This window comes from Mus caroli, chromosome 14 (assembly GCF_900094665.2).
Source record: "Mus caroli chromosome 14, CAROLI_EIJ_v1.1, whole genome shotgun sequence".
NCBI classification, from domain to species: domain Eukaryota; kingdom Metazoa; phylum Chordata; class Mammalia; order Rodentia; family Muridae; genus Mus; species Mus caroli.
Window position 1 is genome coordinate 95,250,281 of NC_034583.1, and position 25,217 is coordinate 95,275,497.

Genomic DNA, 25,217 nt, shown 5'->3' on the forward strand with positions numbered 1-25,217 from the left:
TTTTGTTTTAAGGCAGGATGTCTAAGTGAGGAGCCTGGCTTCAGCATGCCTCCTAGATTCTATAGGTGACTATATATGGTTTATATACTGTGTGGGAAAAAGAACCGAGAAGGAAGAGTGCTATTCCAGGTGGCAGAGCACCATGAAGCCCCTAAGACATTCATCTTTTGACCTTTAAGCCGAAGTTCATTAGCAAATCATCCCTGGGAAATGGATGCATGCTGTTAGTACCAGCTCTAAGTGCTGTCAGATGGTGAATGGGAGTCAGCAGCATCATATACGACTTAGGCACCCGACTTTTCTCCCAATGAGGGTTACTAAAGCTTTTGAATATTATGTGGATGGAGTCTGTGATAATCTCGTTCAGTGCCATGGAGAGACTTTACAGATGTAAGATTTCTCTTTCTTCTTTCTTTTTCTTTTTTTATTAATCATTTTATTTGTTTACATTTCAAATGTTATGCCCCTTTCCCTGAGCCTTGTTTTCCAACTTACAAGAATCTCCTTATTACATCATTTTATCCTGTGTGAGAAACAAGCAAAGAGTGGTTCCTACTTTTATCTCTCTTGTAGAGATATTGGGAAAATATAGCCAAGTGGAAGAGAAAATGAAAAAAAATTACAATTTGCAAGAATTCTACCCACTTTGTTTATTAGCAGTCATTTTGAAACAACCTTTTGTCTTATTTAAAATTGAAATAATGGAGATGGAATAGTTATTTAGAAATAACCCTTTGTTTTATTTAAAACTGGAATAATGGGGCCTGGTGAGGACTCAACAGTAATGGCATCGTTTACTGTAAAATCCTGGAGACCTGAATTCAATCCCCAGCACCCACATAGAGGTAAAGGGAGAAAACCAGCGACATGTTATCCTCTGCTGTCCGTATATGCACCATGACTGTTGCATGTCCATGCCTCCTCACCACACACACACAGACACACGAAATAAAATGAAATTGGGTAACATGATTCACTTCTCAAGTCTTTCAATTTCTTTAGGTTAAATTTTCTTACAGAGCACTATTTACGATGCTTATATTCTATTATAATGATACACTATGTTCATTCTACTTTTGGATTAATAGGCTTTTTCTTCTTTTTCTGTTAATAGGACATTGTGACAAATAGCTTTGTAAGAATTGCTTTTTTTTGGTTTACTTTCTGTATAATTTTGTACGGCATAATATTAAAATGGGAAATATTAGGTTGAAACATATGTTTTAGTAGTCCTCTCTTTTACTTATAATTTTTAGTGTTTTTGCTTTTCTTTTGGAGATCAGGTTTTATACGTAGCCCAGTTCACTCTGGTGCTAGCCAGCCCATGCTAGCCTTGAACCGCTGATTGCTCTGCCTTAGCTTTCCGGGGGCTCGTCCTAGAGTGTGCTCCTCTTCTGATTCCTTTGTTTTTGCAAAAGTGATATGTGCTTACCGTAAAAAGTATACACAGTAGAAGTACAAAGACACAAGCAATCTAGGCACCAAGCTCTTAGCAGCCCTCGAAACCAGTGCGAACACTGGATGGGCCTTGTCTCATTGTGTTCATATAGACACAGATTGGAGGGATTCTGTGAGTGTGCTTAAGCTATTTTAAAAATAAAAATATGATATATATGATGTCGTTTTAACTTTACCGAACAGGGAGAAACGTGAATAATCCAACTCGCAGTCAATGTTCCTTTAGCATAGGACTCTTTCTTGTTATTGTTTATTTTCTTTTGCGATTGGGTCTTAATATGTGGGTCAGACTGACCTGGAACTCATAGCTACCCCTGCCTCTGCTTCCGAAGTTCTGGGGTTAAAAGTGTGTTGCACTATGCCTGGCCACCACAGGAGTCTTAAATTGTATAAGATTTCACCAACATTAAGAAAAGAGGTTAAAAAAAATCATAAGAAATTACAATAAATTTTGAAATTTTATTCTGAAGATTTAACTATTAGAGAGTTTGTGTGTGTGTGTGTGTGTGTGTGTGTGTGTGTGTGTGTGTGTGTGTGTGGTGAACAGTAGAAGTATTTCATCTATATCTGCAGTTCTGGTATTTGTATTGCTTTTAGTTTTTGGGGGGCATATCTAAGGTTTGCTTTATGTTTACTAGAAGTTATTTAATCTTTAGTTCTGTATTTAGTCTTGGTTCTACATATAAGAAAATGATGTAGCTTTTATTTTAATTTTAGTTCAGTAGCCCAGTTTCACTGTGCTGCTAGCTAGCCTATGCTATCCTTGCCTCAGCTTCCCAAGGGCTGGTCCTGTGCTTGGTTCTGATTTATTCTGAAGCAGCTTTACTGCAAGGACCCAGGGATGCTGCTGTGTGATCCTTGCCTGCTCATGAGCTTGCAAATGTTCTTGGCTTGTTTGAAAGACAGTTGACTGCTCAGTTTATGAAGCAAATGCTTTATGTACATTGTAAGAAGTACATAATAGTATACAAGACTTCCGTATTGCCATAGAAACAACTGATGCTAATGTTTGTTGTGCTTTGTGTCCCAAACATCTCTCCCCCACCTACCCATATTCCAAGCCATATGTGCCCCCCTTTCTCTTCCCTTCCTCAAATGATCCTAAAGTCCCACCTGTCTATGTATGTTTTCTTGACTTCTGTTGATTACAGTGTTTCCTTTGTAAAGTGTAGACTTTAGGATTTGATGATATGAATTGTGTTTGTTACATTATTTTGCTACTTATTTTTTAAACCTTTATTTTTATTTGTATGTGTGTTTTGCCTTTCTGTATGTCTGTGTACAATGTGTGTACAATACTTGTGGAGTCCAGAAGAAGGCATCCCCTGGAACTAGAATTGCACACTGTTCTGAGCTGCCATATGTCTTTGAATCAACCTTGGTACTTTTAGAAGAGCAGACAGTGCTCTTGACCTCTGAACTATCTTTCCAGCTCCGGAGTTTATGTTTCATAGTGTATAGTGATCTGTGGCTTTAGAAAACAGTATAATTTAATAAATTGAGGAGGCAGATACTTGCTTACGAAATTGCTTTGACTGTCTCATGATAGTTGAGTGATGAAATTTCCACGTTTTACTCTGTATTTTGTTGTGAGAATCATAGCTCTCCATACGATGTGTATACTACTTGATCTTGAGTTGTTCAGCATATATAACACTGCTTGAGTAAGCTTCCTCCTCAGTGAGAGAAAACTGGAAACTTAGGGGATTGAACATACCCTAGGCCCTGCTGCTTGGTTTAGTGGCTACTAACATGAACAAATCATACTGCCTACACATCTAGGCTTATGATCTGATTAGTGAGACAGATGCTATCAAGCCAAAGTCTCTAAGCCCTTTTCTTAACCTGTGTATTGTGACCCTTTGGGGTCGCATATCAGATATCCTGCATACCAGAAATTTACATGACAGTTCATAGCAATAACAAAATTATAGTTATGAAGGAACAACAAAATAATGTTATGGTTGGGGGTCAGCACAACATGAGGAACTGTATTAAAGTGTCGCAGCAATGCGAAGGTTTAGAACCACTGCCCGAGAGCCTCCTGAAGCAGCACCAACTTGGTGCTTCCTGGAAGAGAATGGCTGCCGTTAGAGTTTGCCAGCTTCTGTTTTCTGTTTGTGCCTCTGTAGCCCCTACACCAATAGTGTGGTTTTAAAATCTTCTAGAATCTTCAGATTCTAATAGCTAAAAGGGACAGCTTCTAAGTGCAGTGACATCTGTTTTGATAGCTATCTATCTATCCTTGAAGGGTTGCTATCTCAGCCCTTCATTAGCAAATGTGCTCTTAGACAATTTTAGTCTTTAAACTTTACCAACTACCAGTTTGCTGACTTAATTTTAGTTCATGCAAATTAGAAATTTTCTGGAGCATATGTCAAAATGTTCTTATTTAACTTGATTACGGGAGCAGGAAAGGAGTAAAAGCTTTTATTACTAGTTGCTGTGAGTGTTGTACTGTGAGGCCACGTATGGGACAAATGGCGCAGTGAAGTCTTAAGTGGAATCTTTTTAAGGCTCAGGGTTTAAATGGCTTACGAAGCCAAACCTTTATCTTTGAAACTCTTTTTTTTTTTTTTTTTTTTTTTTTGCTTAAGAAAATGTTTCATAGCATTTTTTCCACCTGGGTGTCTAGTTTTTGGTTCCCAAGCCTTGTAAGGAACGGAAGCTTAAAAGCTAGGATTTTGCTGTGTTGTTATTTCTAATAATATGCAGTTTCATGGGAAGCATGTTTGCCTGGAAAATGAATGAGCTCTGTTAGTTTGCCAAGGCAGATATATACCTTGATGCTTGCTTCGTTGTGTAGGAATTTTCCTGTTTTCCTGTCCTTAGTTAGGTGATGCAGTTATTTTGGCTTCTGTCTTTGTCCTAGGTGTCCTTCCTAGAAGGAAGGCTTTGCTGAGTGTTGCAGTCCTTTGCTTTGCTAAAGGAGTATGAGGAGCGATATAATTAATGTCTAGGTCTGGGGTGAATCTGTAATGCAGAAGGAAGGAAAGCCTTTGAGGGAAACAGCCATATACTTTTTCTTAATTCCTTAAAACTATAGTGCATCCACGAAGAAATCCGTCAGAAGCAGCTCACTGAAGTGATGAACTACAATAGTGTGTCAGGGACAGATACTACACCAAACCTAGAGACCAGTTTTCAAAAACATCCTTCTTTTAAGAGCAAACCCAAACCTGACCTGGTGGAGCAGGCCTGGATCCCAGCGCTGACGAGCTGGAAGCTGTACCTGGAGTAGTTAGATCAGAGTGTGGGCCTTGGCAGCCCTAGCGAGCCGGGCTCAGTCACATATCCTCCAGAAACGAGTAAGAGAGACAAGTAACGAGCAGACAGAGGACATTTATTCAATTTAGCCACATTTGCCGGGCGGTGGTGGCGCACACCTTTAATCCCAGCACTTGGGAGGCAGAGGCAGGCGGATTTCTGAGTTTGAGGCCAACCTGGTCTATAGAGTGAATTCCAGGATAGCCAGGGATACACAGAGAAACCCTGTCTCGAAAGAAACGTTAAAATGCCCAGTTACCCCAATTTCCCCCTTTTCTTCTTTGAGGACTAGACTAGGTAAGCAATCTGCTAATCATTTCCTAAGATTATAATGCCCAGTTGATAAAGAGGACTACATGTAAGGCACATTTGTAAATATTCCATAGCTGGGGTCTAAGTGAGCTACTATGTAATTACTACTAATATACATTAGTTGTGCATGTCAATGAGTGTCACTGAGCACATGTGTCCCTCCTTGATCGTATCTACCTTCCCCACTGCTACAGTTTTTAACCCTCCCTCCTAAATGGAGTTTGGTTGATACAACATTTTTTTTTTTTAAAGATTTATTTATTTATTATTATATGTAAGTACACTGTAGCTGTCTTCAGATGCACCAGAAGAAGGCGTCAGATCTCATTACGGACGGTTGTGAGCCACCATGTGGTTGCTGGGATTTGAACTCTGGACCTTTGGAAGAGCAGTCGGGTGCTCTTACCCACTGAGCCATCTCACCAGCCCTTGATACAACATTTTAAGTAGCATAAGTTATTCAACTGAGAGACTGGACATGAGTGTGCCATACAGAGGCAGGGAACCCTGATCTCGCCGATGCTTACACTGCGACTTCAGCATGTGACAGGGAGTCAAGCAGAGGTGTAAGGTTTTTGAAAGTAGACGTTTATATAAGATTTTTACCCCACCTACAGGATTTCTTTGTTCTTTGGAAGTCTTTGAGATTAAAAACCTCTAAGTTAAGGAAGCAATGACTAGCTGTGAGGGACTTCAAAGTGCCAGGGGCAGTAGGAAGACTGTCCTCTTTCATTTTGCTCCTTCCTATTCTCTTTGTGAGTACTAACCTGTAATGCATATTCTTTTCATTTAAAGCAGGGTTGAATAAGTGCTTTTATTTTTCACAGCGCTTAAGACAGACATAACCTCCACTTTTATAGATATCTTTGGCCAGTAAAACACATTGTGGATTATACCTTTTTAAAACAATTTTTAATTGGATATTTTATTTACATTTCAAAAGTTATTTCCTTTCCCTGTTTCCCCTCTGCAAAACCCCTATCCCATCCCTCCTTACCCTGCTTCTATGAGGGTGCTCCCACCCTCCCACCCACTCCCGCCTCACTGCCCGAGCATTCCTCTACACTGGAGCATCAAGCCTTCACAGGACCAAGGGCCTCCCCTCCCAATAATACCAGATGAGGCCCCTTTAGCTCCTTCAGTCCTTCCCTTAACTCCTGCATTGGGGTCCCTGTGCTCAGTCTGATGGTTGGCTGCAAGCATCCGCTTCTGTATTGGTCAGGATCTGGCAGAGCCTCTTAGGAGACTCCTGTCAGCAAGCACTTCTTGGCATCAGCAATAGTGTCTGGGTTGGTGGCTGCATGTGAGATGGGTTCCCAGGTGGGGCAGTCTCTGGATGACCTTTCCTTCAGTCTCTGTTACACTCTTTGCCCTGTATTTCCTTTAGATAGGAGCAATTCTGGGATAAAATTTTGGAGATGGGTAGGTGGCCACATCCCTCAACTGGGGGGGCCATGCCTAACCTCGGGATATGGTCTAGTATTTAGTTTTTTAAATTGTGGCAGTCAGTAGTGGGGCACAAAAATTTGGCAACAATATTGGTTTCCAGTTATTGTCTTAGATAGGGTTTCTGTTGCTGAGATTTTTGGTCATAACACTATGTCCAAAAGCAAGGCGGGGAGGAAAGGGTTTATTTGGCTTACATTTCCACAACATAGTCCATCTTTAAAGGAAGTCAGGACCGAAATTCCCAACAGGCTGGAATCTGGAGGCAGGAACTGATACAGAAGCCATGCAAGGGTGCTGCTTACTGGCTTGCTCCCTAATGGCTTCCTTGGCCCACTTTCTTACAGAAACGGGCCAGCAACCCAAGGATGACACCACCCATAATGGGCTGGGCCCTACCCTATCAATCACTGATTAAGAAAATACCCTACAGATTTGTCTACAGCTAGATTAGAATTTTCTCAATTGAGGTTCCCTCCTTTTTGAGGGATACACTAGTTTGTGTCAAGTTGGCAAAACTTGTCAGTAAAGATGTGCAACACCCAGAAATGAAATACAAATGAAACATGTACTGAATTCAAGATGATTCTGGCGGTGCTTTGTGGTGGCCGAGCTTGCTGATGCTGCACTATGTAGCCCCTACAGTTCTGGTTCTGAATACACATATGTACTTGGCACATATTGTTGCACTGTGCAGTGCAATGCCAAAACATCTCAGCCTAGATTTCAGGCTAGTTGTATGTTATGAACTGCAGTATTTTTGCTGTACACACAAAGTGTTTTGCTTTTAGAGAAACTGGTTTAATTACAGAAACCAGATGTACTTTTCCTCTTGCTATTTGTCATTGTGTAAGTATAAAATTAATATATCCTTGGGTTGTATTGAGTTACAAAGTGTAACTTTAACTTGGCTGTTTGAGGGGTCCCATGACAGCGGTGACACCACTTGCACAGACATGAGGATCTGAGTTGTGATTTTAGTTGCTACATAAAAAGCTGGGCATGGCCACATGTGCTATAACTTCATCACTGTTGGGGACAGAGACAGAAGAATCCCTGAGGCTTGCTGGCTACTAGCCATTGTCCAGGTTCAGTGAGAGGCCCTGTCTTCAAAGAATAAGGTAGAGGGATAGATGTTGAAGATGTTCTGTATCTTGCCGTTTCAAATATTAAGTCAGCATTTGTTTCTTTATGTAATGAATAAATATGTTTATCTAATTCGTATGGAGATTTGTTTTCATCTTTAATGGTAAATTATATGTATATCAAAGATCTGCTTCAAAATAAATTTATTTTCTAATGTTTTTGTTAGTATCTATTAATTGTACCTAATAAAGGCTTCTATTTTGTTTTATTTCATTTTATTTTTATTAGATATTTTCTTCATTTACATTTCAAATGCTATCCCAAAAGTCCCCTATACCCTCCCCCTGCCCTGCTCCCCTACCCACCTACTCCCACTTCTTGGCCCTGGCGTTCCCCTGTACTGGGGCATAGAAAGTTTGCAAGACCAAGGGGCCTCTCTTCCCAATGATGGCCAATAAAGGGTTCTATTGAGACTACACTTCCATACAGTATATACACGTCCATAATGCAGTTGGATTATGTTAACACTCGTGTCCTCTGATTCCTTTTCTTCCTATGGATCCACAGCTTTTCCCAAGTCTACTGTCATTTTTTTTTTTCATGGCTTGGTGAGTTGATTGTGGCTGCTTATAACAGCATGGGTAAGGATTTGTATGGGTACCTAGTGGCTACACTACTGAAGAAAATGTCTCTCTTTTCTCCATCAGTTGGTCACGCTGTATAAATACCCAAGGAGGGGCGGAGTCTCATGAGCCTCTCCTTCTTCCATGACTGCTGTTGGGGTCCAGTCTTGTGCAGATCTTGGGTGGGTAGTTAATCACAGCTCTTGTGAGTTCAGGCGTGCAACAGACCTGTGCTGCCTAGACAGCATTCCTTCCATGCCCTCCCTCCCTCCCTCCTCTCACAGCTTTTACATTCCTTATGCCTCTCCTATGATATTCCTGAAGGTTGGCAGGGTGATAGAAATGGGCCGTTTATGGCTGAGTGTTCAACAATCATGTCTCATTTTGACACTTAATGGATCTTTGCAGTTCCCACTGACCACTGCATAAAGAAGTTTCTCTGATTAGGGTTGACAACAGCTCTAATCTATTGAGCATAAACATAGTTATTTTGAAAGCAGTTTGATGACTACATCGCTCCATACAATAAATTTCCTTTTGATATCTTGTCACTAAGTGTTTGATTTGTATACTTGTTTTATAGCCTCTTATATCCATGGTTACCTAAAATGTGTTCCTGTGAAAAGGAGTTGTGATCCCTGTTGGAAATTATCGATGACATAAATAAAGTGCTCTAAGCCCTTTGAAGAACACTTAGTTAGGAATGTTTAAAAAGCTGTTAGTAGAGATCAGTTTGTGGGAGGCCCTGGGTTTGGTTTCTTATCCCTACAAGAAAACACAAGCTTGTAAGCTGACAAGTAAAGTATGTGAGACCAGAAGATCTGGGTGCTAGGACAAGTGTGGGCTACACAGAGACGTCTCCAAGTCAGAGAACCCTGCTTATAAGCGACTGCAAGTTCCTGAGACTTAGGTTTTCAGCTGAGATCTCAACACCATATAGGTTAGCTGGACACTGAGGGGGATGATGAAAATAATCGAATATAAATCAAGAGTCCTCCTTTTGGTCATTATTTGGTGTTTTTGTTTTTGTTTTGTTTTAAAGTGGATTAGTAAAGGGATACACAGGCCTGAAGCCTAGAAGAGTCTAGTCTGGTAATATAAATGTGATTGTCTATTGTACAGTTATTTTGTAGACTTTAATATCTTTCCATTCCTTTTTTTTTTTTTTTTTTTTTTTTTTTGAAAAGATAGGGACCTTTTCTGATTTGTATTATTTAGGTACATTTTTGTCCGGTTAGAGATCTGTGCTGTAGCATCTTCAACAAAAAACAATGGAGCTGCAGTAACAATGTCTGCCATATTTTATGTTGGAGAAAACCTTTTCTCATAGGGAGTAGTGTTTCTGAAACATGTAAAACTAAAAGTTCTCGGTTCTATTTTACTTTATTAAAAATATTAAAGTGCCCGGGCGCATGCCTTTAATCCCAGTACTCCAGAGGTGATCTCTTTGAGTTCCAGACCAGCCAAGGCTACATAGGGATACGCTGTCTCAAAGAACAAACAAAATGTTGAAACTTATTAATTGACATATGGAGTAAAAATTTCAAATAACAAGAATGAAATATCTTCTCCCCATTTAAATACCCATTCTTTGGGTACCTTTCTAGAAATATGGAGTTGTTCTTTTGTATTTGTATTTCACAATGGTATTATGTCCTCATTATCTTAAAATCCAATAATACTTTATACTGTTCTGTAGCTTTTCATTTATAACAATAGACAGCAGCAATGGGCTGGTTAGGGCTGTGTGTATGCATGTGTGTGTGTGACTGTAAGCAATTCTGTAGGGCATTTTCTTGATTGAGTGATATGAGAGAGCCCACTGTGGATGATGCCACTCCTGGAAAGGTGGTCTTGGGTGCTTTAAGAAAGCAGGTTGGCAAGCCATGGAGAACATGCTAGTACAGCATCCCTCCATGATCTCTGCCTCTATGTTCTTGCTCCAGTTCCTGCACCAACTTCCTTGATGATGGACTAAAACCTGTGAGAAGAAATATCACCCCCCCTCCACACACACACACACACACACACACACACACACACACACAGAGCTCTGGTGGTCATGGTGTTTATTACAGTAATAGAGCGCAAACCAAGGCAGGTGATTTTAGATGACAATGAAACATCTATTTTTGTTAAGTCATCTCAGTTGTGTTTGATAAAAGTCCCTTCTGACCCTTGATTTTAAGCAGGTATGCAAATTTGCTAGGATGTTGGGACACTTAGAACTCCATATGTGTAGAATATCCATGTGTTCTGTATATCAACAAGAAAGACTTTTACTTGCAGCAAACATGTATTAACATTGTTAACATGAAACCAGATTTCAGTGCACAGTCAAAGCAAGGTGCAGAGAACCAGGTACATTTGCTTGAAGGGTAATACTAATAGATTATTTCCTGGTTTTGCTTTGCCCTATACTGATTCATTTTTTTGTTCATATTTTAAAATGTTAATGTTTCTTTTCCTGAATACCTTTAAATTTTAAATAATCTTTAGGAATTATCTGAAGTGAGAAGACAGTAACAAATTGACTGCATTGATTTTCTTCTTTGTTCTGTAGCTTCACAATGAAGAAGATAACTCAGAATCGTCTGCTGTGGAGCAGCCGTCAACTTCCAGCTTAGCAGCACCGACTCTGGAGGCTGCCGCTTCAGCACCAGCGCTGGACACTGACTCCTCTCCTCCTCCGTACAGCAGCATCACTGTGGAAGTTCCTGCCACGTCAGGTGACTCTCTACTTCCCTGCCTTCCTGTCAGTATGATTGTGTGTAACTATAAGCCTTTCAATGGCCTGATTGCTTGTTTAGTTTTGCTTTATAACCCAGTCTGGCCTGGAACTTACTGTGTAGCCCAGGATGGCCTAGAACTCATAATCTTCCTGTGTCAGCTTTCTAACTGGGTGCAGGCATGTAGCATTGCACTTGTTAAATGAACTTTGAAACAAGTACATACATGTATGTATATATGTGTTTATGCACATGTCTATGTACTTACATACACATATGTTTATGCTTATATATTCATGAGGTTTCTAAGAACGTGGTGGGTGGGTATGAGCAGACATGGGCAGTGTGCACAGTGTTATGCCATACATGTGGTAAGGATGCTTGTGGTACAACAAGTCAGTGCCTCCTGCTTGCTGCTGGCTGCTGTCCTCTCTGTCAGCTTATCCTACTTAGAGTTATTTCTCTAGCCACAATGTATAATCTCTCAGCAGCGTTCAGTTGGTCATAGGATAATTCATATACTATGTTTTATATACTCTTGTTTATATAATTGTATGGTTCTGTTTTCTACTATCATCTGAGTAGTTTAATAAGTTCTAAAAAAAAGTATCTATGAGTTCTCTATTTCACTTGTATTATGAAGAATTCTTAGAAATGAGTTCCTTACTCTTAGAATTCATCCTTAGAAATTTGTTACTGAGAAGCATATTAACAGAAGGAACCATGCTTTGTAAGTTGGAGCTGTAGCTCATGGGGAGAGTGCTTTATGGCAGACTGCAGGAGGCTCTGGACTAATCACCACACACACGCACACACGCACACACACACATACACACACACACGCACACACACGCACACACTCACACACACTCGCACACACACACGCGCGCACACACACACACACACACACACACACACACAGTTCACTACATTATCTTCCTTGTTTCTTTGTCTAATGACTCCATGTCAGTGGCTCATGCTAACTTTGTCTAGTTCTCACCTTTGTATGTGTGACCTGTGAAGCGATCGATCAAACACTGGCTCTTCACTTCCTCTCAAGGCAGGCTCTGAGAGTCGTGTCCTGAGGTCCTCGTTGCAGTTGGTGTGTGCTGACTTTGTTAGAGTGTTGTGTGGTCAGTGTGCTTGTGTAGTGCTTCTTGATGACAACTTGAAAGAAAGCTCTATCAGTTGAACCCGTGTTTTGCCTCCTTCCACTGAGCCCTCTTCTGCAGCCTTTGCTGCAATGAAAGGCTCTAATTGGCCAGAAACACTCAAAAGCATTAGTTCTCAACCTGTGCATCCAGACGCCTTGGATGTTGAATAACCTTTTACAGGGCTCTCCTAAAGCCCTCGGAAAAATATTTATATTACAATGAATAACAGTAGCAAACTATAATTATGAAATAGAAATGAAAATAACTTTGTGGTTGTGGTCACCATGTCCTGAGGAACTGTGTTAAAGGCTGCAGCATCAGGAGGTTGGGAATCCACTGCTCCCGGGCTGTTCTTTTGGACTTAATCATAAAATTATGTGGCTTTTACATCATTTTTATTGAAATAAAATCATATTATTAGATTTCCAAAAATTCACCCGTCTTTGCTCTTTGGAATGAATGACCAAGCCTCCATGGCTTAGCGTGTCCAGATTTAAGGTTGCAAATACTTTAGTAGGGCGCACGGCTTAATGGGATCTAAAGCTTTAAGATGTCGTCTTGTGGTTTGACATTCAGCGTCATAAAGTAAACTGAGTTCTTTTGTGATTGGGTTACTATAATACTAAAATAAAAACCTTTCATATTGGAGATGCAGAAAGTTTTCATACAGAGAAAAGCATATGTTAGTGCAGAAAATATCAAAATACTATAGTTATAGGCAGAGGAAATTCTGGTTCCCAAATGTTTGACATTGCTTTTAAAATCTACATTTTCCATGGTTATGATTCTACTATAAATGTCATGCTGAACTTGACTTAAACACTAATTATATTGAAAAGATAGTCTGCACTTTTATTTTTAAAATGAACTTACTATTTTACTGTAATTTTGGAGTCAATTTCTCACAAATGCTTTAAAAATCAGAGACAGATACTGTGAATTAAAAGAAAACTCTAAAGACTGTGGATATTGGAAAACTGAAGGAAAACCGGGTGAAAGTGAAATGGGAGAAGGGTCTTCACAAGAGAACACAGAGTGTCCTTAAAACGTTAGGGACTCTGGGGCTGCCCTTTCCTCTGGGGAAGTGCCTGGGACCTGTAAGTCACTTCATTTCCCAGATCTCAGGGCTGACAGCATTGATGTGAGAGAAGAAAGACAACATGGTCAGCACTGCGTAGCTGCAGTCATTTCTAAACTTTACCATTGTTGCTTTGATTGGCTCTGCTTACTGTGAGACAGTGAGTAAAGAGGTGAGCATTGTGTAGACCAGTGAGCACACACACACACACACACACACACACACACACACACACACACACACATACACACACACACACAGACTGTGGCAGTCTCACCTCCTGTCTAAAACCCCTCTCAAATTCTCAGTTTCAGGTCAGAAAGATGACTGAGCCGGTCAGGTCCTTCATTACCAAGTCTGGGAGTTTGGTCCCAAAGATAGGCAGAGCTGAAGGAGAGAATGCACTCCTGAATTTATCCTCATGTGCACACACGCAACATACAAATAAATAATGTTCAAAAACGCTCAACCTTGAGGTGGTTTTTTTGAGTTTAGATAATACTTATCATCCCTTCTTTTTATAATAAATATGGGACAAATAAAATATTATACAAGTGTTTGTTAACAGTGTTTTGGGATATATAGTTTATACTATAGACCTGCAGGAGCATTTGTAATCTTTAGTGTCTTATTATAAGTTATTAAAGTACTATCATGACTATAATAAAATCACATTAAGATATTTTAATGATTGTTCTTTAATCCTTCTCTTCAGATACTGACGTGTATAGTGAGTTTTACCCTGTGCCACCTCCGTACAGTGTTGCTACCTCTCTGCCTACATATGATGAGGCTGAAAAGGCTAAAGCTGCTGCCCTGGCAGCTGCTGCAGCAGATGCACCTCAGAGAGTAAGTCTGCACACTGCCTCAGCTTATGGCAGCCGATAACTTAGTTTTACAATATAGTTATCTTTTTTTTTTTTTTTTTTACTTTATCTGCTGAATTTATTCCCGTGCCATGAGGTTTTTTTCTTCAGCTTCTTCTGGCTTTGAAATGATCTGTTTCTTCTCAGTGTGGCAGGGGGAGCTCATATATGGGTTAATCCGGCCATGAGCTCTGTAGGTTCTGCCTTGTTCACCTGGATGTGTTCAGTGACTAGAGAATCTACATCTAAATGCTTAAGTTCAGCGTTACTCTCTGCATTTTTAAGCATGTGCAGCAGCAAAAATTCCACACTCTTTTTTGGGCATCGTCCATGTCCAGCCCCACTGTTTGGCCTGGGCGAACCTACAGACTCCACCATTATACCTCCAGAATGGCACACACTGCTTCTTTAAAGTGACATCCTTCAGATACTTGGTGGCTTTGCGGATATGCATACCCTTGATGGCCTGGGCAGTTTCCCTAGGTGTCTTAAAGTGAATTCGAAAGTTTGAACCTCTTGATTTGCATGATTTTGTGGGGTTTTCTGGGTCAAGAGAGTAGCGAACCATCTTCACAGGTCCCCTCTAGCCGCTTTTTACAGGAAGAGGCCTCTTCCCAAGTTTTGATTTCAGACTTATCCCACACTGACTTTGTCATCCAAGTCAGCCCTTTCTGAGCAGCTCTACCCAGATAGCTCTTCTCTTTCCTGTGGACCCCACGTCCTTGGCTCTCTTACTGCCCATGGCCCTGTTCTCCATGGTCTGTCATCAAAGCTGCTGTCTTATTGTCTATCATGCTTGCTTTTCCTTTCCCTGTCCTCCCATCCCTGATACACCATTTATGTTTGGTTTCTACCTTTTGTACATGCATTTACACCTTTTACTGTTTGTGTAATCAACTTGGTTGTCTTTATTGTCTTATTCCATCTGACTGAGCTTTGGACTCTAGAAGGGCATGCAGGGTTGTTTTGTGTGAACTGAAAGGGCCCTAGGCTAAGGAAGCAGAATCTTGTGTAGTACTATTTCTTAAATCTTAGAAGCCATGAGTGGTAACAGATTTTGCAAGTAATTTTAGAGTTCTTTAAATTTGTAAGCATCTATATGTTTGTATATTATTTTTAAGCCTAAGGTATAATATACAAACAGTATTTTTCTTAGTTTATTTTAGAGATTATTAGAATAGTAAAAACATCAAGGTAATTAAAAACTTGTTTAAATTTACTTGAACATTTTAATGATGAATAGGATATATATCCTATAAATTATCAGCCTATCAAGAACTGACTTTTTAATTTTAATGTATGCAGCTTGTAGACATATTATTAGTTTGTCAGTTTCCAGTATTTTGGAAAGAAGGAGGAAGTCACTTGGGTAAAGGCTTCATTGTTCGCAGCAGTAGCAGTGGTCTTGCTCTTGTGTTCATCAAGTGCCAGGCCCACAGGGCAACAGTAGGGACTAAGTGAAAATCCCACCTGCTGTGGTTATGTTACTAGGATCCCAACTCTTCAGTGGTTGTTAGGATGCCACCCCCTTGCTCTGCTGGGAGATCCCGCTCCACCTCAGATCCCGCTTCCCACTCTGTAGGAATCCAGGAAAAGGCAGTCACTGTTTCTGTGCGGGAGACATGGAAACATGCAGGGAGAGTTCTTCCTTAACACTGCCTGCTGCTAAGGGGCATTTAAATTGCATCCAGTCTGCTCTTTCTGATATCATCACTACAAGAAATTTTTAATGCTTTATTTCTTATAAGTGGTAATATATCCATGTATGCAGTTTACTTCAAGAATCAAAATTGATGGATCAGAGAGCTTGTATGTTTTTATTTTTAATAAGAGCTGTCGACTTGCTGTCTGGAGCCTGCACACGTTCACATCCGTCACTGATGATGAGTGTTCCTACTTCCCACCTGGCATTTATGCTTTCCTCATATCATTTCCTGAAGCTGATGTGTCCCTCCCTCCCTCCCTCCCTCCCTCCCTCCCTCCCTCCCTCCCTTCCTCCCTTCCTCCCTTCCTCCCTTCCTCCCTCCTCCCTCCATGGAGGACTGAGATAACCATTGGGTGGTGTATTATTGGGGTTGGGTGTCTTTCCTCTATCTCCACCTTTCTTTTTTGAGACAGCCTCTCACTAAACCAAACATTGGCCAATGTAACGAGATAGGCCAGCCAGTGAGTTTTAGGATCTGCCGTCTCTATCCACCAGTGCTGGCATTGGTGGCACTGTACATGCTACCGTGCCATGCTTCTTCATGCGGGTTTGGCCTCCCGACTCGGATGTCTGCACTTGTACTGACTGAGCTGTCTCCCAGCCCTCAGCTTACCTTTCTTAACAGCACGTACGATAAAGTAATGCTGCTAATGTCTTATCTGTAGGACCACTTGAGAGCGTTACTGAAGGTCAGAACATTGTAATTATTTTAGTGAACTGTTTGGTTGTTTACAGAACCAAGAGGAAGACTGTACGCCACGGGATGACTTCAGTGATGTAGAGCAGCTCAGAGTGGGCAACGACGGCATTTTCATGCTGGCCTTTTTCAGTAAGTGACCTTGTCCTAGTACTCTACTTTCTGAAGAAAAAATACTACTAACATGAGTATACCTCACTTAAAGTGTAAATTGCTTAAGCATTTGTTAGGTAATTTTGATTGTAACCATTCTGGTTGATTGCAGGGGAAAAGGCAGAATGAGAATTTAAAAGAACTGTTGCTGACCATCTAAGGCTGTGGGCATATATACAGTGCACTCTGCTGTAGGCACACACACAGTGAACTCTGCCTGTCTGCTTTGGACGCAAAAGACTTCTTTTTCAGTGGCCTTGAGCCAGAAGGGTTGCGGAAGGGAAAACTCTGTAAGCCCAAAGCAGTGTCACAGAGGTGTGGATACACAAACCTAACAGGGAAAAGTTAGAAGACTAAACACCACACAAAGTTATTTGACTTACGTAGCAGATGTAAACTGTGAGGGAAGACTGGGTCATAGTATTTGTTATTTCCTAACACAGTGATTAGCATGAATTAAATTCTTTGATAGATATTAAGGCATGCAGCAAATTGTTTAAATAGCTTAAGCCAATATTACACCTAATGCTCAGTGAAAATTGATTAGGTTATGTGTGGTTTATTCTAGGGATAAAATGAGAAATAGTTTACTTATGTAAAACGACACCCCCAACTTCAAAAATAGAGAATCAGTCTTCATGTGTGGAGCTGCTTTCAGTCTGGAGGTCGGCTTACCCCTTTTCCCAGTTGGACAGGCTTCTTGCTTCTCTTCCTGTCATCTGTGCAACAACAGAAATGCATGCGTGAGGAGGAGTGGCAGGCAGTGCGCTTTTCTTTTCAGACTCAGTTGCTATCCAGTATGTGCAGTATATAAGTATTAAGCTTGTCTTGTAGTTTTAATTGGGTAAGGTAGAGCCAAGGAAAAGGCAGCAAATTCATTGATTTTAGATGGCTGCTTACTGGTGCTTTTGTACTGTTAGTCTAGTGAACCTTAGTTTTAATCTTTGATTTTTATTCAACTAGTAAACTTCCATATTGATATCAGATTCCTCACATATTTTGTTTACATAAGGGATATCCTTTCTTTGTTAACATCTGTCAAGAAACCTTGGGACCCGTGCTGTGCAGGTGTGGCGGCTGCCTGTGGCTCCAGCACTCAGGAGGAAGAGCTAAGGGATCCCTGGAGCCAGCTACGGCTCCTCGAGCTGACTGAGGAGCTTAGGTCATTCCCTTTACCCCATGGCTTTATTTAATATGTGTCTTTTAGAGTTTGGTCAGGGACAGTATATTGGTGTATATATATATATATATTCATGGATTTTGTACAAGTTATTTCTGTTTTACAAATACTTCATATAATAGTAAAAAAAAATTCTTTTTTTTTGTTTTTGGTATGCAAGAGCCTGGTTTGATAAACATAGATTTGTTTGTAATTACTACCATCTAGTGGTTATTCTCCAGACTGCAATTCATGCTTATACTGGCTTTAATAGAGAGCTTATGTCTTTTTTTTCTTTTTTCTTTTTTTCTTTTTTTTTTTTTTTTTTTTCGAGACAGGGTTTCTCTGTGTAGCCCTGTCTGTCCTGGAACTCACTCTGTAAACCAGGCTGGCCTCAAACTCAGAAATCCACCTGCTTCTACCTCCCAAGTGTTGGGATTAAAGGCATGCACAACCGCTGGAGAGATGGCTCAGCTGTTAAGAGCACTAACTGCTCTTCCAAAGGGTCTGAGTTCAAAACCCAGCAACCACATGGTGGTTCAAAACCATCTGTAATGAGATCTGACTCCCTCTTCTGGAGTGTCTGATGACAGCTACAGTGTACTTACATATAATAAATAAATCTTAAAAAAATTTCATTTTTTAAAAAAAAATAGAGAGCTTATTATAAGCTAAGCATTTCAGGCTCTATTTCTGCAAACAACATCACAGAAAACATAAGATTTTTAATAAAAATCTTTAATAGGTTCAATTCTTGACTTCTCTACTTACATTTATCTTTTTGCTTAACTCATGTAATGTTCAAAAAGATTTACAATTAAATTAAGTGACATAATTACATTTTCATGTACAGAAAATAAAAGGAAAGAAGTGTGTGCACCTCTGAATACTGTTTAGTAAGAGCGTTAGAAGTAATCTCACTCAAGCAGTATCATAAAGTCCCTCTTAAACAAGAAATGCTAAGAGACTAGAATAGGAGTTGCTTGTCAGTTAATTTAATTCTAGATGGATCCAGTGGATAATTGACCTGCTTGGAAATGACTTTGAATGCTAGCGCTTTCAAATGTGGTAGATCGTCTTGTGAAACTTTTCCTTCAAGGTTCAGCCATTTGTATTATGTGTGTCAGGATCTTCACATCCGAATGAGACATTGCAGTTTATTGCCCAGATCACTAATATTTTCGACTACATGAAAACTGAAAGGAAAATCAGTGTTCTTGTAATTTAAACCACAGTAGCAAAAAAGAGAACCAGAAGACGGTTTCGAAATGTGAATTGTGACTGGCAGGGTATGTCTCCTTGACACAAGCTGAAGTTATTTGAGAAGAAGGAACCTAAATTAATAAAATCCCTGCATGAGATCAGCCTGTAGGTTATTTTCTTAGTGATCAATATGGGAGAGCCTAGCCCACTGTGGGTGGGGCCACCCTAGTATGGTGGTCTTGGGTTCTATAAGAAAGCTGGATGAGAGAACCATGCGGAACAAGCCAGTAAGCAGCACCCTTCCATGGCCTGTGCATCAGTTTCTGCCCTGTATGAGTTCCTGTCCTGACTTCCTTCCCTGATGACCAGTGGTGTAACTGATAGACCTGCAAACAGCATGCTGTGGTGGTCTCTAAGGGCAGCCCATGTGTAGAGTTAAAATAAACCACTGTTTGATTCAAGCAGTGAAGCATTGCTTATTACCATGTTTCTGTTTATTTGTATAGAAATTATGACCTTAAAACCGTATTTCTGCTCTCTTTAGTGGCATTCATATTCAACTGGCTTGGGTTCTGCCTATCCTTCTGTATCACCAACACCATCGCTGGAAGATACGGTGCTATCTGCGGGTTTGGCCTTTCACTGATCAAATGGATCCTTATTGTCAGGGTGAGCATCTTGATCATTTTTATGTAAAATGTCTGTTTTTCACCTTGTTGCTTTATGCACACGCATTCCACTGAGTAAAGATTTATTTACACTTCTGATTCTGTAACCCTGACAGCTTAGTAAGACTATTTGTACCATGACTGTGAAAGATTCCTAGGTAGAAGCTTTGAAGTAGGAAGATGCTTCCAGATTTTGGTATCTGTGTCCTCGCTTAAAGTTATTTAAATGTTCTCAACATTTTCTTCATTTCTTCTTGCGTTGATTAAAATCTGCCTAAGGGGCCGGGCGTGGTGGCACATGCCTTTAATCCCAGCAGAGGCAGGTGGATTTCTGAGTTCAAGGCCAGCCTGGTCTACAAAGTGAGTTCCAGGACAGCCAGGGCTATACAGAGAAACCCTGTCTCGAAAAAAGAAAAAAAAAAAAATCTGCCTAAGGGGATTATTTCTGAGGATGGAAGGAGGAGAGAAGAGAAGAGAGTACCTTACTCACTTTCCTATAGTATTCAGAAGTAATAGACAGCATTTATGCTTTGAACAAATCATGCTTTCTATTGTTGTGATGCAGTACAAGGGAGCCTTACATAAAACAGAAGGTTTCTGTTTAGTAAGTTACTGTGAATTTAAGTTCTCCAAGGTGGTTTAAATGTCCATTTGACCTTAAGGTTGGCCAAAGACATCATCAAGGTCACGAGAATAATGTAGATCATCAAGGTCACCGACAATAATGTAGAGGTTGCCCAGGATGTTAAAAAATTACATCCAAATCTGACTGAGAACTCTGGCATTTAGAAATACAAGAAGAGATGAGTCTTGGAAAAATGTTGTTTCAAATAATAACTAATAGTTTCTCCCTCTTTAAAGCTTTGAAGGCTCAAAAGTAAAGGCCTGTGAGACAGTTATCAGTCCTCACTCCTGCCCAGCCTGTGAGGTCAAGCCAGTATAATTCTGATGCCAGATGGGTACATTGTAAGACCCTATATTAGAGGGGGGAGAGGAGGGGTATTGGAAAACCCTCATCCCTTGTCCCACGTGTTCTTTCAAAGCCTTTCCTAATTTCCTGTTCCTGAGAATAACTTCTGTACTCTGTATCATTTACAAGCTGGTGTTTAGGGGACAGCAGAGTAACCTTTTCTTGCTCCTGTCTCAGCAGTTTCTCTTGTCAGGCAAATTCATCTAGCTTGTTTCTTTCTTTTGCCTCTTGAAGGTTTACTTTGGGCTTTTTTTTTTTTTTTTTTTTTTAAAAATGTTTCTACCTGGCTTTTTTACCTTTCATTTTTTGTGAGCGTGTGTACGTGTGCTTGCACTCTTCTGTCTTTCTGTCTGTGATTTGGAAGACATTTAGATAGAGTCTGTTCTTCCCTTCCACCATATGGATTTTCAGGTTCAAACTCAGGTCATTAGACTTGGTGACAAGTTGTGTCAAGTTTTCTGAGAAGCTATCTGTCTACCACTCTAAAGTCAGCAGACCCTGGGAGAATGGAGCCTGAAAATGAGGGTGACTAAAGTCTTAATGCAGTACCCAGCATTATTCAGTGCTTCTCACAGTTGATACTTTGAGGCTTAGGAAATCCAATCACAAAGACAAGCTACTTGTTTATCAGTAGAGGCACAGGAATACCAACAGCTGAAGCAAACTCACTCCTGTTCACTACGCCTGGGAGGAGCATATGAAAGCATATTCTAAGAACAGCTCTGTGTGTTTGAAGAAACGGAGCTCACAAGTCTATTCACAGAATTTTACTTGGTGTTATACAATTTCTAAATTAGAATATGTAAATTATACAAACAGTATTTACTTCAACCTTGCTTTCTGATGGAAAGCTAAATCTTGCTAAAGTCTTCAGTAGAATCACAAGTCTGAAATGTCTACTTCTGCTAAACGCTCCAGAAGTTTTGTTAGTACGCTTGTTTTATTAATTTATTAAAAGTAGCCTTTGTACAAATATTAATACTCTGAATGATATTTTTATTAGTTTTGAATTTGTTTTGTAGCTTTGCAGGATTTTGGTTCTTCTAACAGCTCCTATACTGGTACATATCCTATTATAGGTTTGACTCTTAATCTATTGGACTCTATTATAAAATGATTGAAGGTTGAATCATTGTGAGAACTCTTGATAGTTTTTGTTTTAAATTTACTTCAAATTCAAATGTCCTGTCAGTTTCTACCATGAGCTTAAATCAGCTAGATGTTGTATACACACAAAGACAATGCTACAACCCTGCTCTTGCAGAGTTTCTTGCTAGAGAAACTGAAATAAGTTGGAGTTAGGACTTAGCTGTATTGCCAACAGAACTGTTGCTATTACTCAAATGGAATTTCTCATTGAAATCCTAGAACACGGTAAACGATTCACCAGCTAATGTTTACATGTTCCTCAGTTGCTGCTTTACTAGAGTCATTGCTCACACGCACACACACACACAAGGAAGTCAAGTCAGGTTCCTGTGTAGCCTGTACTTTGAAGATATCAGAACCTCACTGTCTGGAGTTTCTGGTTGCTGCTCATTGGGTAGCATTTTGTAGAGCATTGAAAATATATTGTTTTGGTTCTTTCCCTTTTTATTTCCTACAGCTTCTAAAGCTTATTAAACTGCTTTTGAATAAAAGGTAATTTTTCAGTTATCAATTTTTTTCTCATTGTATATCTTTTATTTGTGGGAGTCTGCAACAATGACAGTCTTACTACATTCCAAAGGGCTGGGATAATCTAAATCTTGTGAATTTTTAAAACTCTTAGCTTAGAAAATAGATCCTAGCTCTTCATTAATTTAAAATTATTCCAAAGGAAGCACTTCACAGGCTTTAAAGACATGTTTTGATCATCTTCATTTATATGCTTCCCAAGTTGCAACACGTGCATAATTTGTATTTTCACTGTTACCAAAGCTATAGATTTTTAAGCTCTAATGGAAATTACTAACAAATAGTTGAAATACTTTTAACTAATTTTAGATTTAAGTGTCACTCTACATTTCCCACAAATTTTTTTAGGTAAAATAGATTCAATTTGAAAATCAGTAGAAAGAAATCAATTAAAACAATCTTTTTTTTTTTTTTTTTTTTTTTTTAACTGAATATGTTATCTGAAACACTTGAGAATAATTATTTTGAGGCAGTTTAAGATGCTATGTAAATTGGGAAGAATTATCCAATAGGTTAAGAACACTGGATTGATAAACTTTCAAGTTCTGTGAGTACAATGTCTTGTCCTAGAGAGGTACTGTGTTCTCTGCTGTGGGGCCCTGCCTCCGGATGCCTGCTGAACTCCTCCACCTCACACAGAATAAAAGATCGACTAACATGGCCAGCAATAACAACTGTTGAAATGTCACTTCAAGGTTCATTTAGCTATTCTCAGCTCACTGTTGGGAGCTGAATGCCAGGCATCTAGTTTGAAAATAAAAAGTCTCTAATGAGTTGGGGGGTCTTTATGTGCCTAGTATTTTTGGCAGTGGGTAACAGTAGGGGGTGTAACAGAAGGTCAAAAACTTCATTTTAGAGGTCACTAGAACATCTCCATCTGATAAGATTAAACTAATGTGGCTTTTGTGTTAATATCCAAAGCAGCAGGTTGCTCAGCCCATTTGGGTTTGTAGCTGTGGCTTTGGGAGAATGTAAGAAACTGATGTAAACTTTCAGTCAGAAACAATGTTTGATTCCAGTCTATAACAGGCATTTATCTTCTTGCAGGCAGTTTGGTTTATGAAGTATTTTACAGAAGTTTGCAGTCGCATGAGAGTTTCTTCTCAAATATATATGTTTACCACTAAGCCTTGTTCCTGGGCTTTCCTGTGGGCTGCTGTTATATGCTAGTTTTAAGCATTAAAGATTATCTAAAGAGATAATTTATTCTGAAACCTATGATAATCTGAATGTTCAAATTTAATTAAACAAATATGATTAATGTATTTATGTTTACTCCATAGTTTTCTGACTATTTTACTGGCTATTTCAATGGACAATATTGGCTTTGGTGGATATTTCTTGTACTTGGTAAGTTTATTCCTACTACAGTTCAGTTTAAATAATTGTAGTTTGTTACTCAGTTTAACTGGTACTTCTAAAATCACGAAGTGCGAGTAAGTTGAGTTACTGCGGTGCAGAAGTAAGGTTGGCTTCCACTTTGCTTCTCATCAACATAGGGAAAGTAAGTGCTACCGAAGGGAAGATTCCTACCTAATTAAAACGTTCTCTTTATTACCTTAGGAAACACACACACGTGCATACTTTTAAGGATAATGTAGCGTCTAGGGGGTTTCAGCACTCAATGCTATCTCTTGTCTTTGGATCACAGAAACATTCTTTGTGCGTGTGAAGTGTGCCTTTTATCAATCATGAACCTGCCCTGCAGGCAGGGAAAGGCTTGTCCAGTGACCACAGTGCTGCTGTTTAGTTGTCTCTTTTGTAAGGCACATTTTTTTATTATGCTGGTGAAACTTTCAATAGTATGTGATAATTAAGTTAGTTTTAGCTTTATACCCTTGGCCCGTATTTCAAATGTCCTGTCTGTTGACTCATTTTAATTCTTTTAGATTTCAGTAGGTGGCAGTCTTCTCTGTAGGTTTTTAGTCATGCAGTTAGACTTTGAGGATTTTTGTGGAATATATATTATTGGTGGCCAGTTAAGGTCACTAAATTTTTAATAGTATGGTAAAGTTATCTTATAGTGTAGTAACTAGGTTGGGGAGTCATAATTACATAAGGCTTAAGATGGATTTATATGTTGTTAATTGTATCCTTTTTATTGAGTCTCTTACCTAAAAATTGAAGAAAAAACCCTATGGATTCTGTGATGCATTTAAACACACTGTGCGTGCATTTGCTTTTATGCCCATTGTAAGGGCTGAATGCAGGTAGAGGAAGGTGGCCGTGGGGCAGAGTGCCAGCGATGGTCCTGGTTTATTCACAGGGGTATACAGACTTCATCAGCACCAAAAATGTTGCTGCCGCATACTTAAAACAATGCTGAATACCAGGAGGATGCTAAGATTAAGAGCCACCGAGTGGACTTTAGAAATGATTGGTGTAATTTAGAAAATGCTGAAGTAGAACAACCTGGCTCTAAGAACCAGCCTCCATAGGGAAAAGAAGGGATGTCACAGAATGTCGGCTGTTTTCAGTAGTGCTTCTGTATTTGAAAAACAGAAACAGTGTGTATGTTTTTGCCTTGCATTTGGTAGGGAATGAGGGTAGAGTTCGGAGGGACAGGATCATACATGGAGTGGGACGAGACTTAACTGACATCTAGTCCTTCATTTGTTAGTGTGTGTATGTGTGTGTGTTCATCTTGTCTGGACTGTTACCCGCTCTTCTGTATGCTCAGGTTACTTTCTGATGGTGGGCTAAAGACTAGTTCCTCTCCACAAGCTCTTCGTTTCTAGTGAAAGAAGTCACACATGCATGCTTCTGCTTTTGTTTGCTCCCCACTGTTTCTGGTTATGAATTTCCTGGAGTTAATACGTGCTTCCCAGAAGACTGCATGCTTAAATATTCCAAAGGCTTGTGCTAAGAGTGTGAACTTACCTAGGATTTTCCATCTGAAACTAGTATTTCATAGGCATTGCTTTTTAAATTATTAAAGATGTAGGTGATGTAAATGGGTATTATTT

The 25,217-nt window shown here is 39.7% G+C and overlaps 1 protein-coding gene across 1 annotated transcript in view; it reads left to right on the forward strand.

The window, feature by feature from the left end:
* The window catches only part of Ndfip2 (Nedd4 family interacting protein 2), a 49,474-nt gene that overhangs the window by 19,034 nt on the left and 5,223 nt on the right, over positions 1 to 25,217 (forward strand). The window contains exons 3-7 of the mRNA XM_029469078.1: positions 10,756 to 10,921; positions 13,869 to 14,002; positions 16,460 to 16,553; positions 19,481 to 19,605; positions 23,535 to 23,601. Coding sequence (XP_029324938.1) covers positions 10,756 to 10,921; positions 13,869 to 14,002; positions 16,460 to 16,553; positions 19,481 to 19,605; positions 23,535 to 23,601 — 586 coding nt within the window. The remainder of the gene's footprint in view (positions 1 to 10,755; positions 10,922 to 13,868; positions 14,003 to 16,459; positions 16,554 to 19,480; positions 19,606 to 23,534; positions 23,602 to 25,217) is intronic.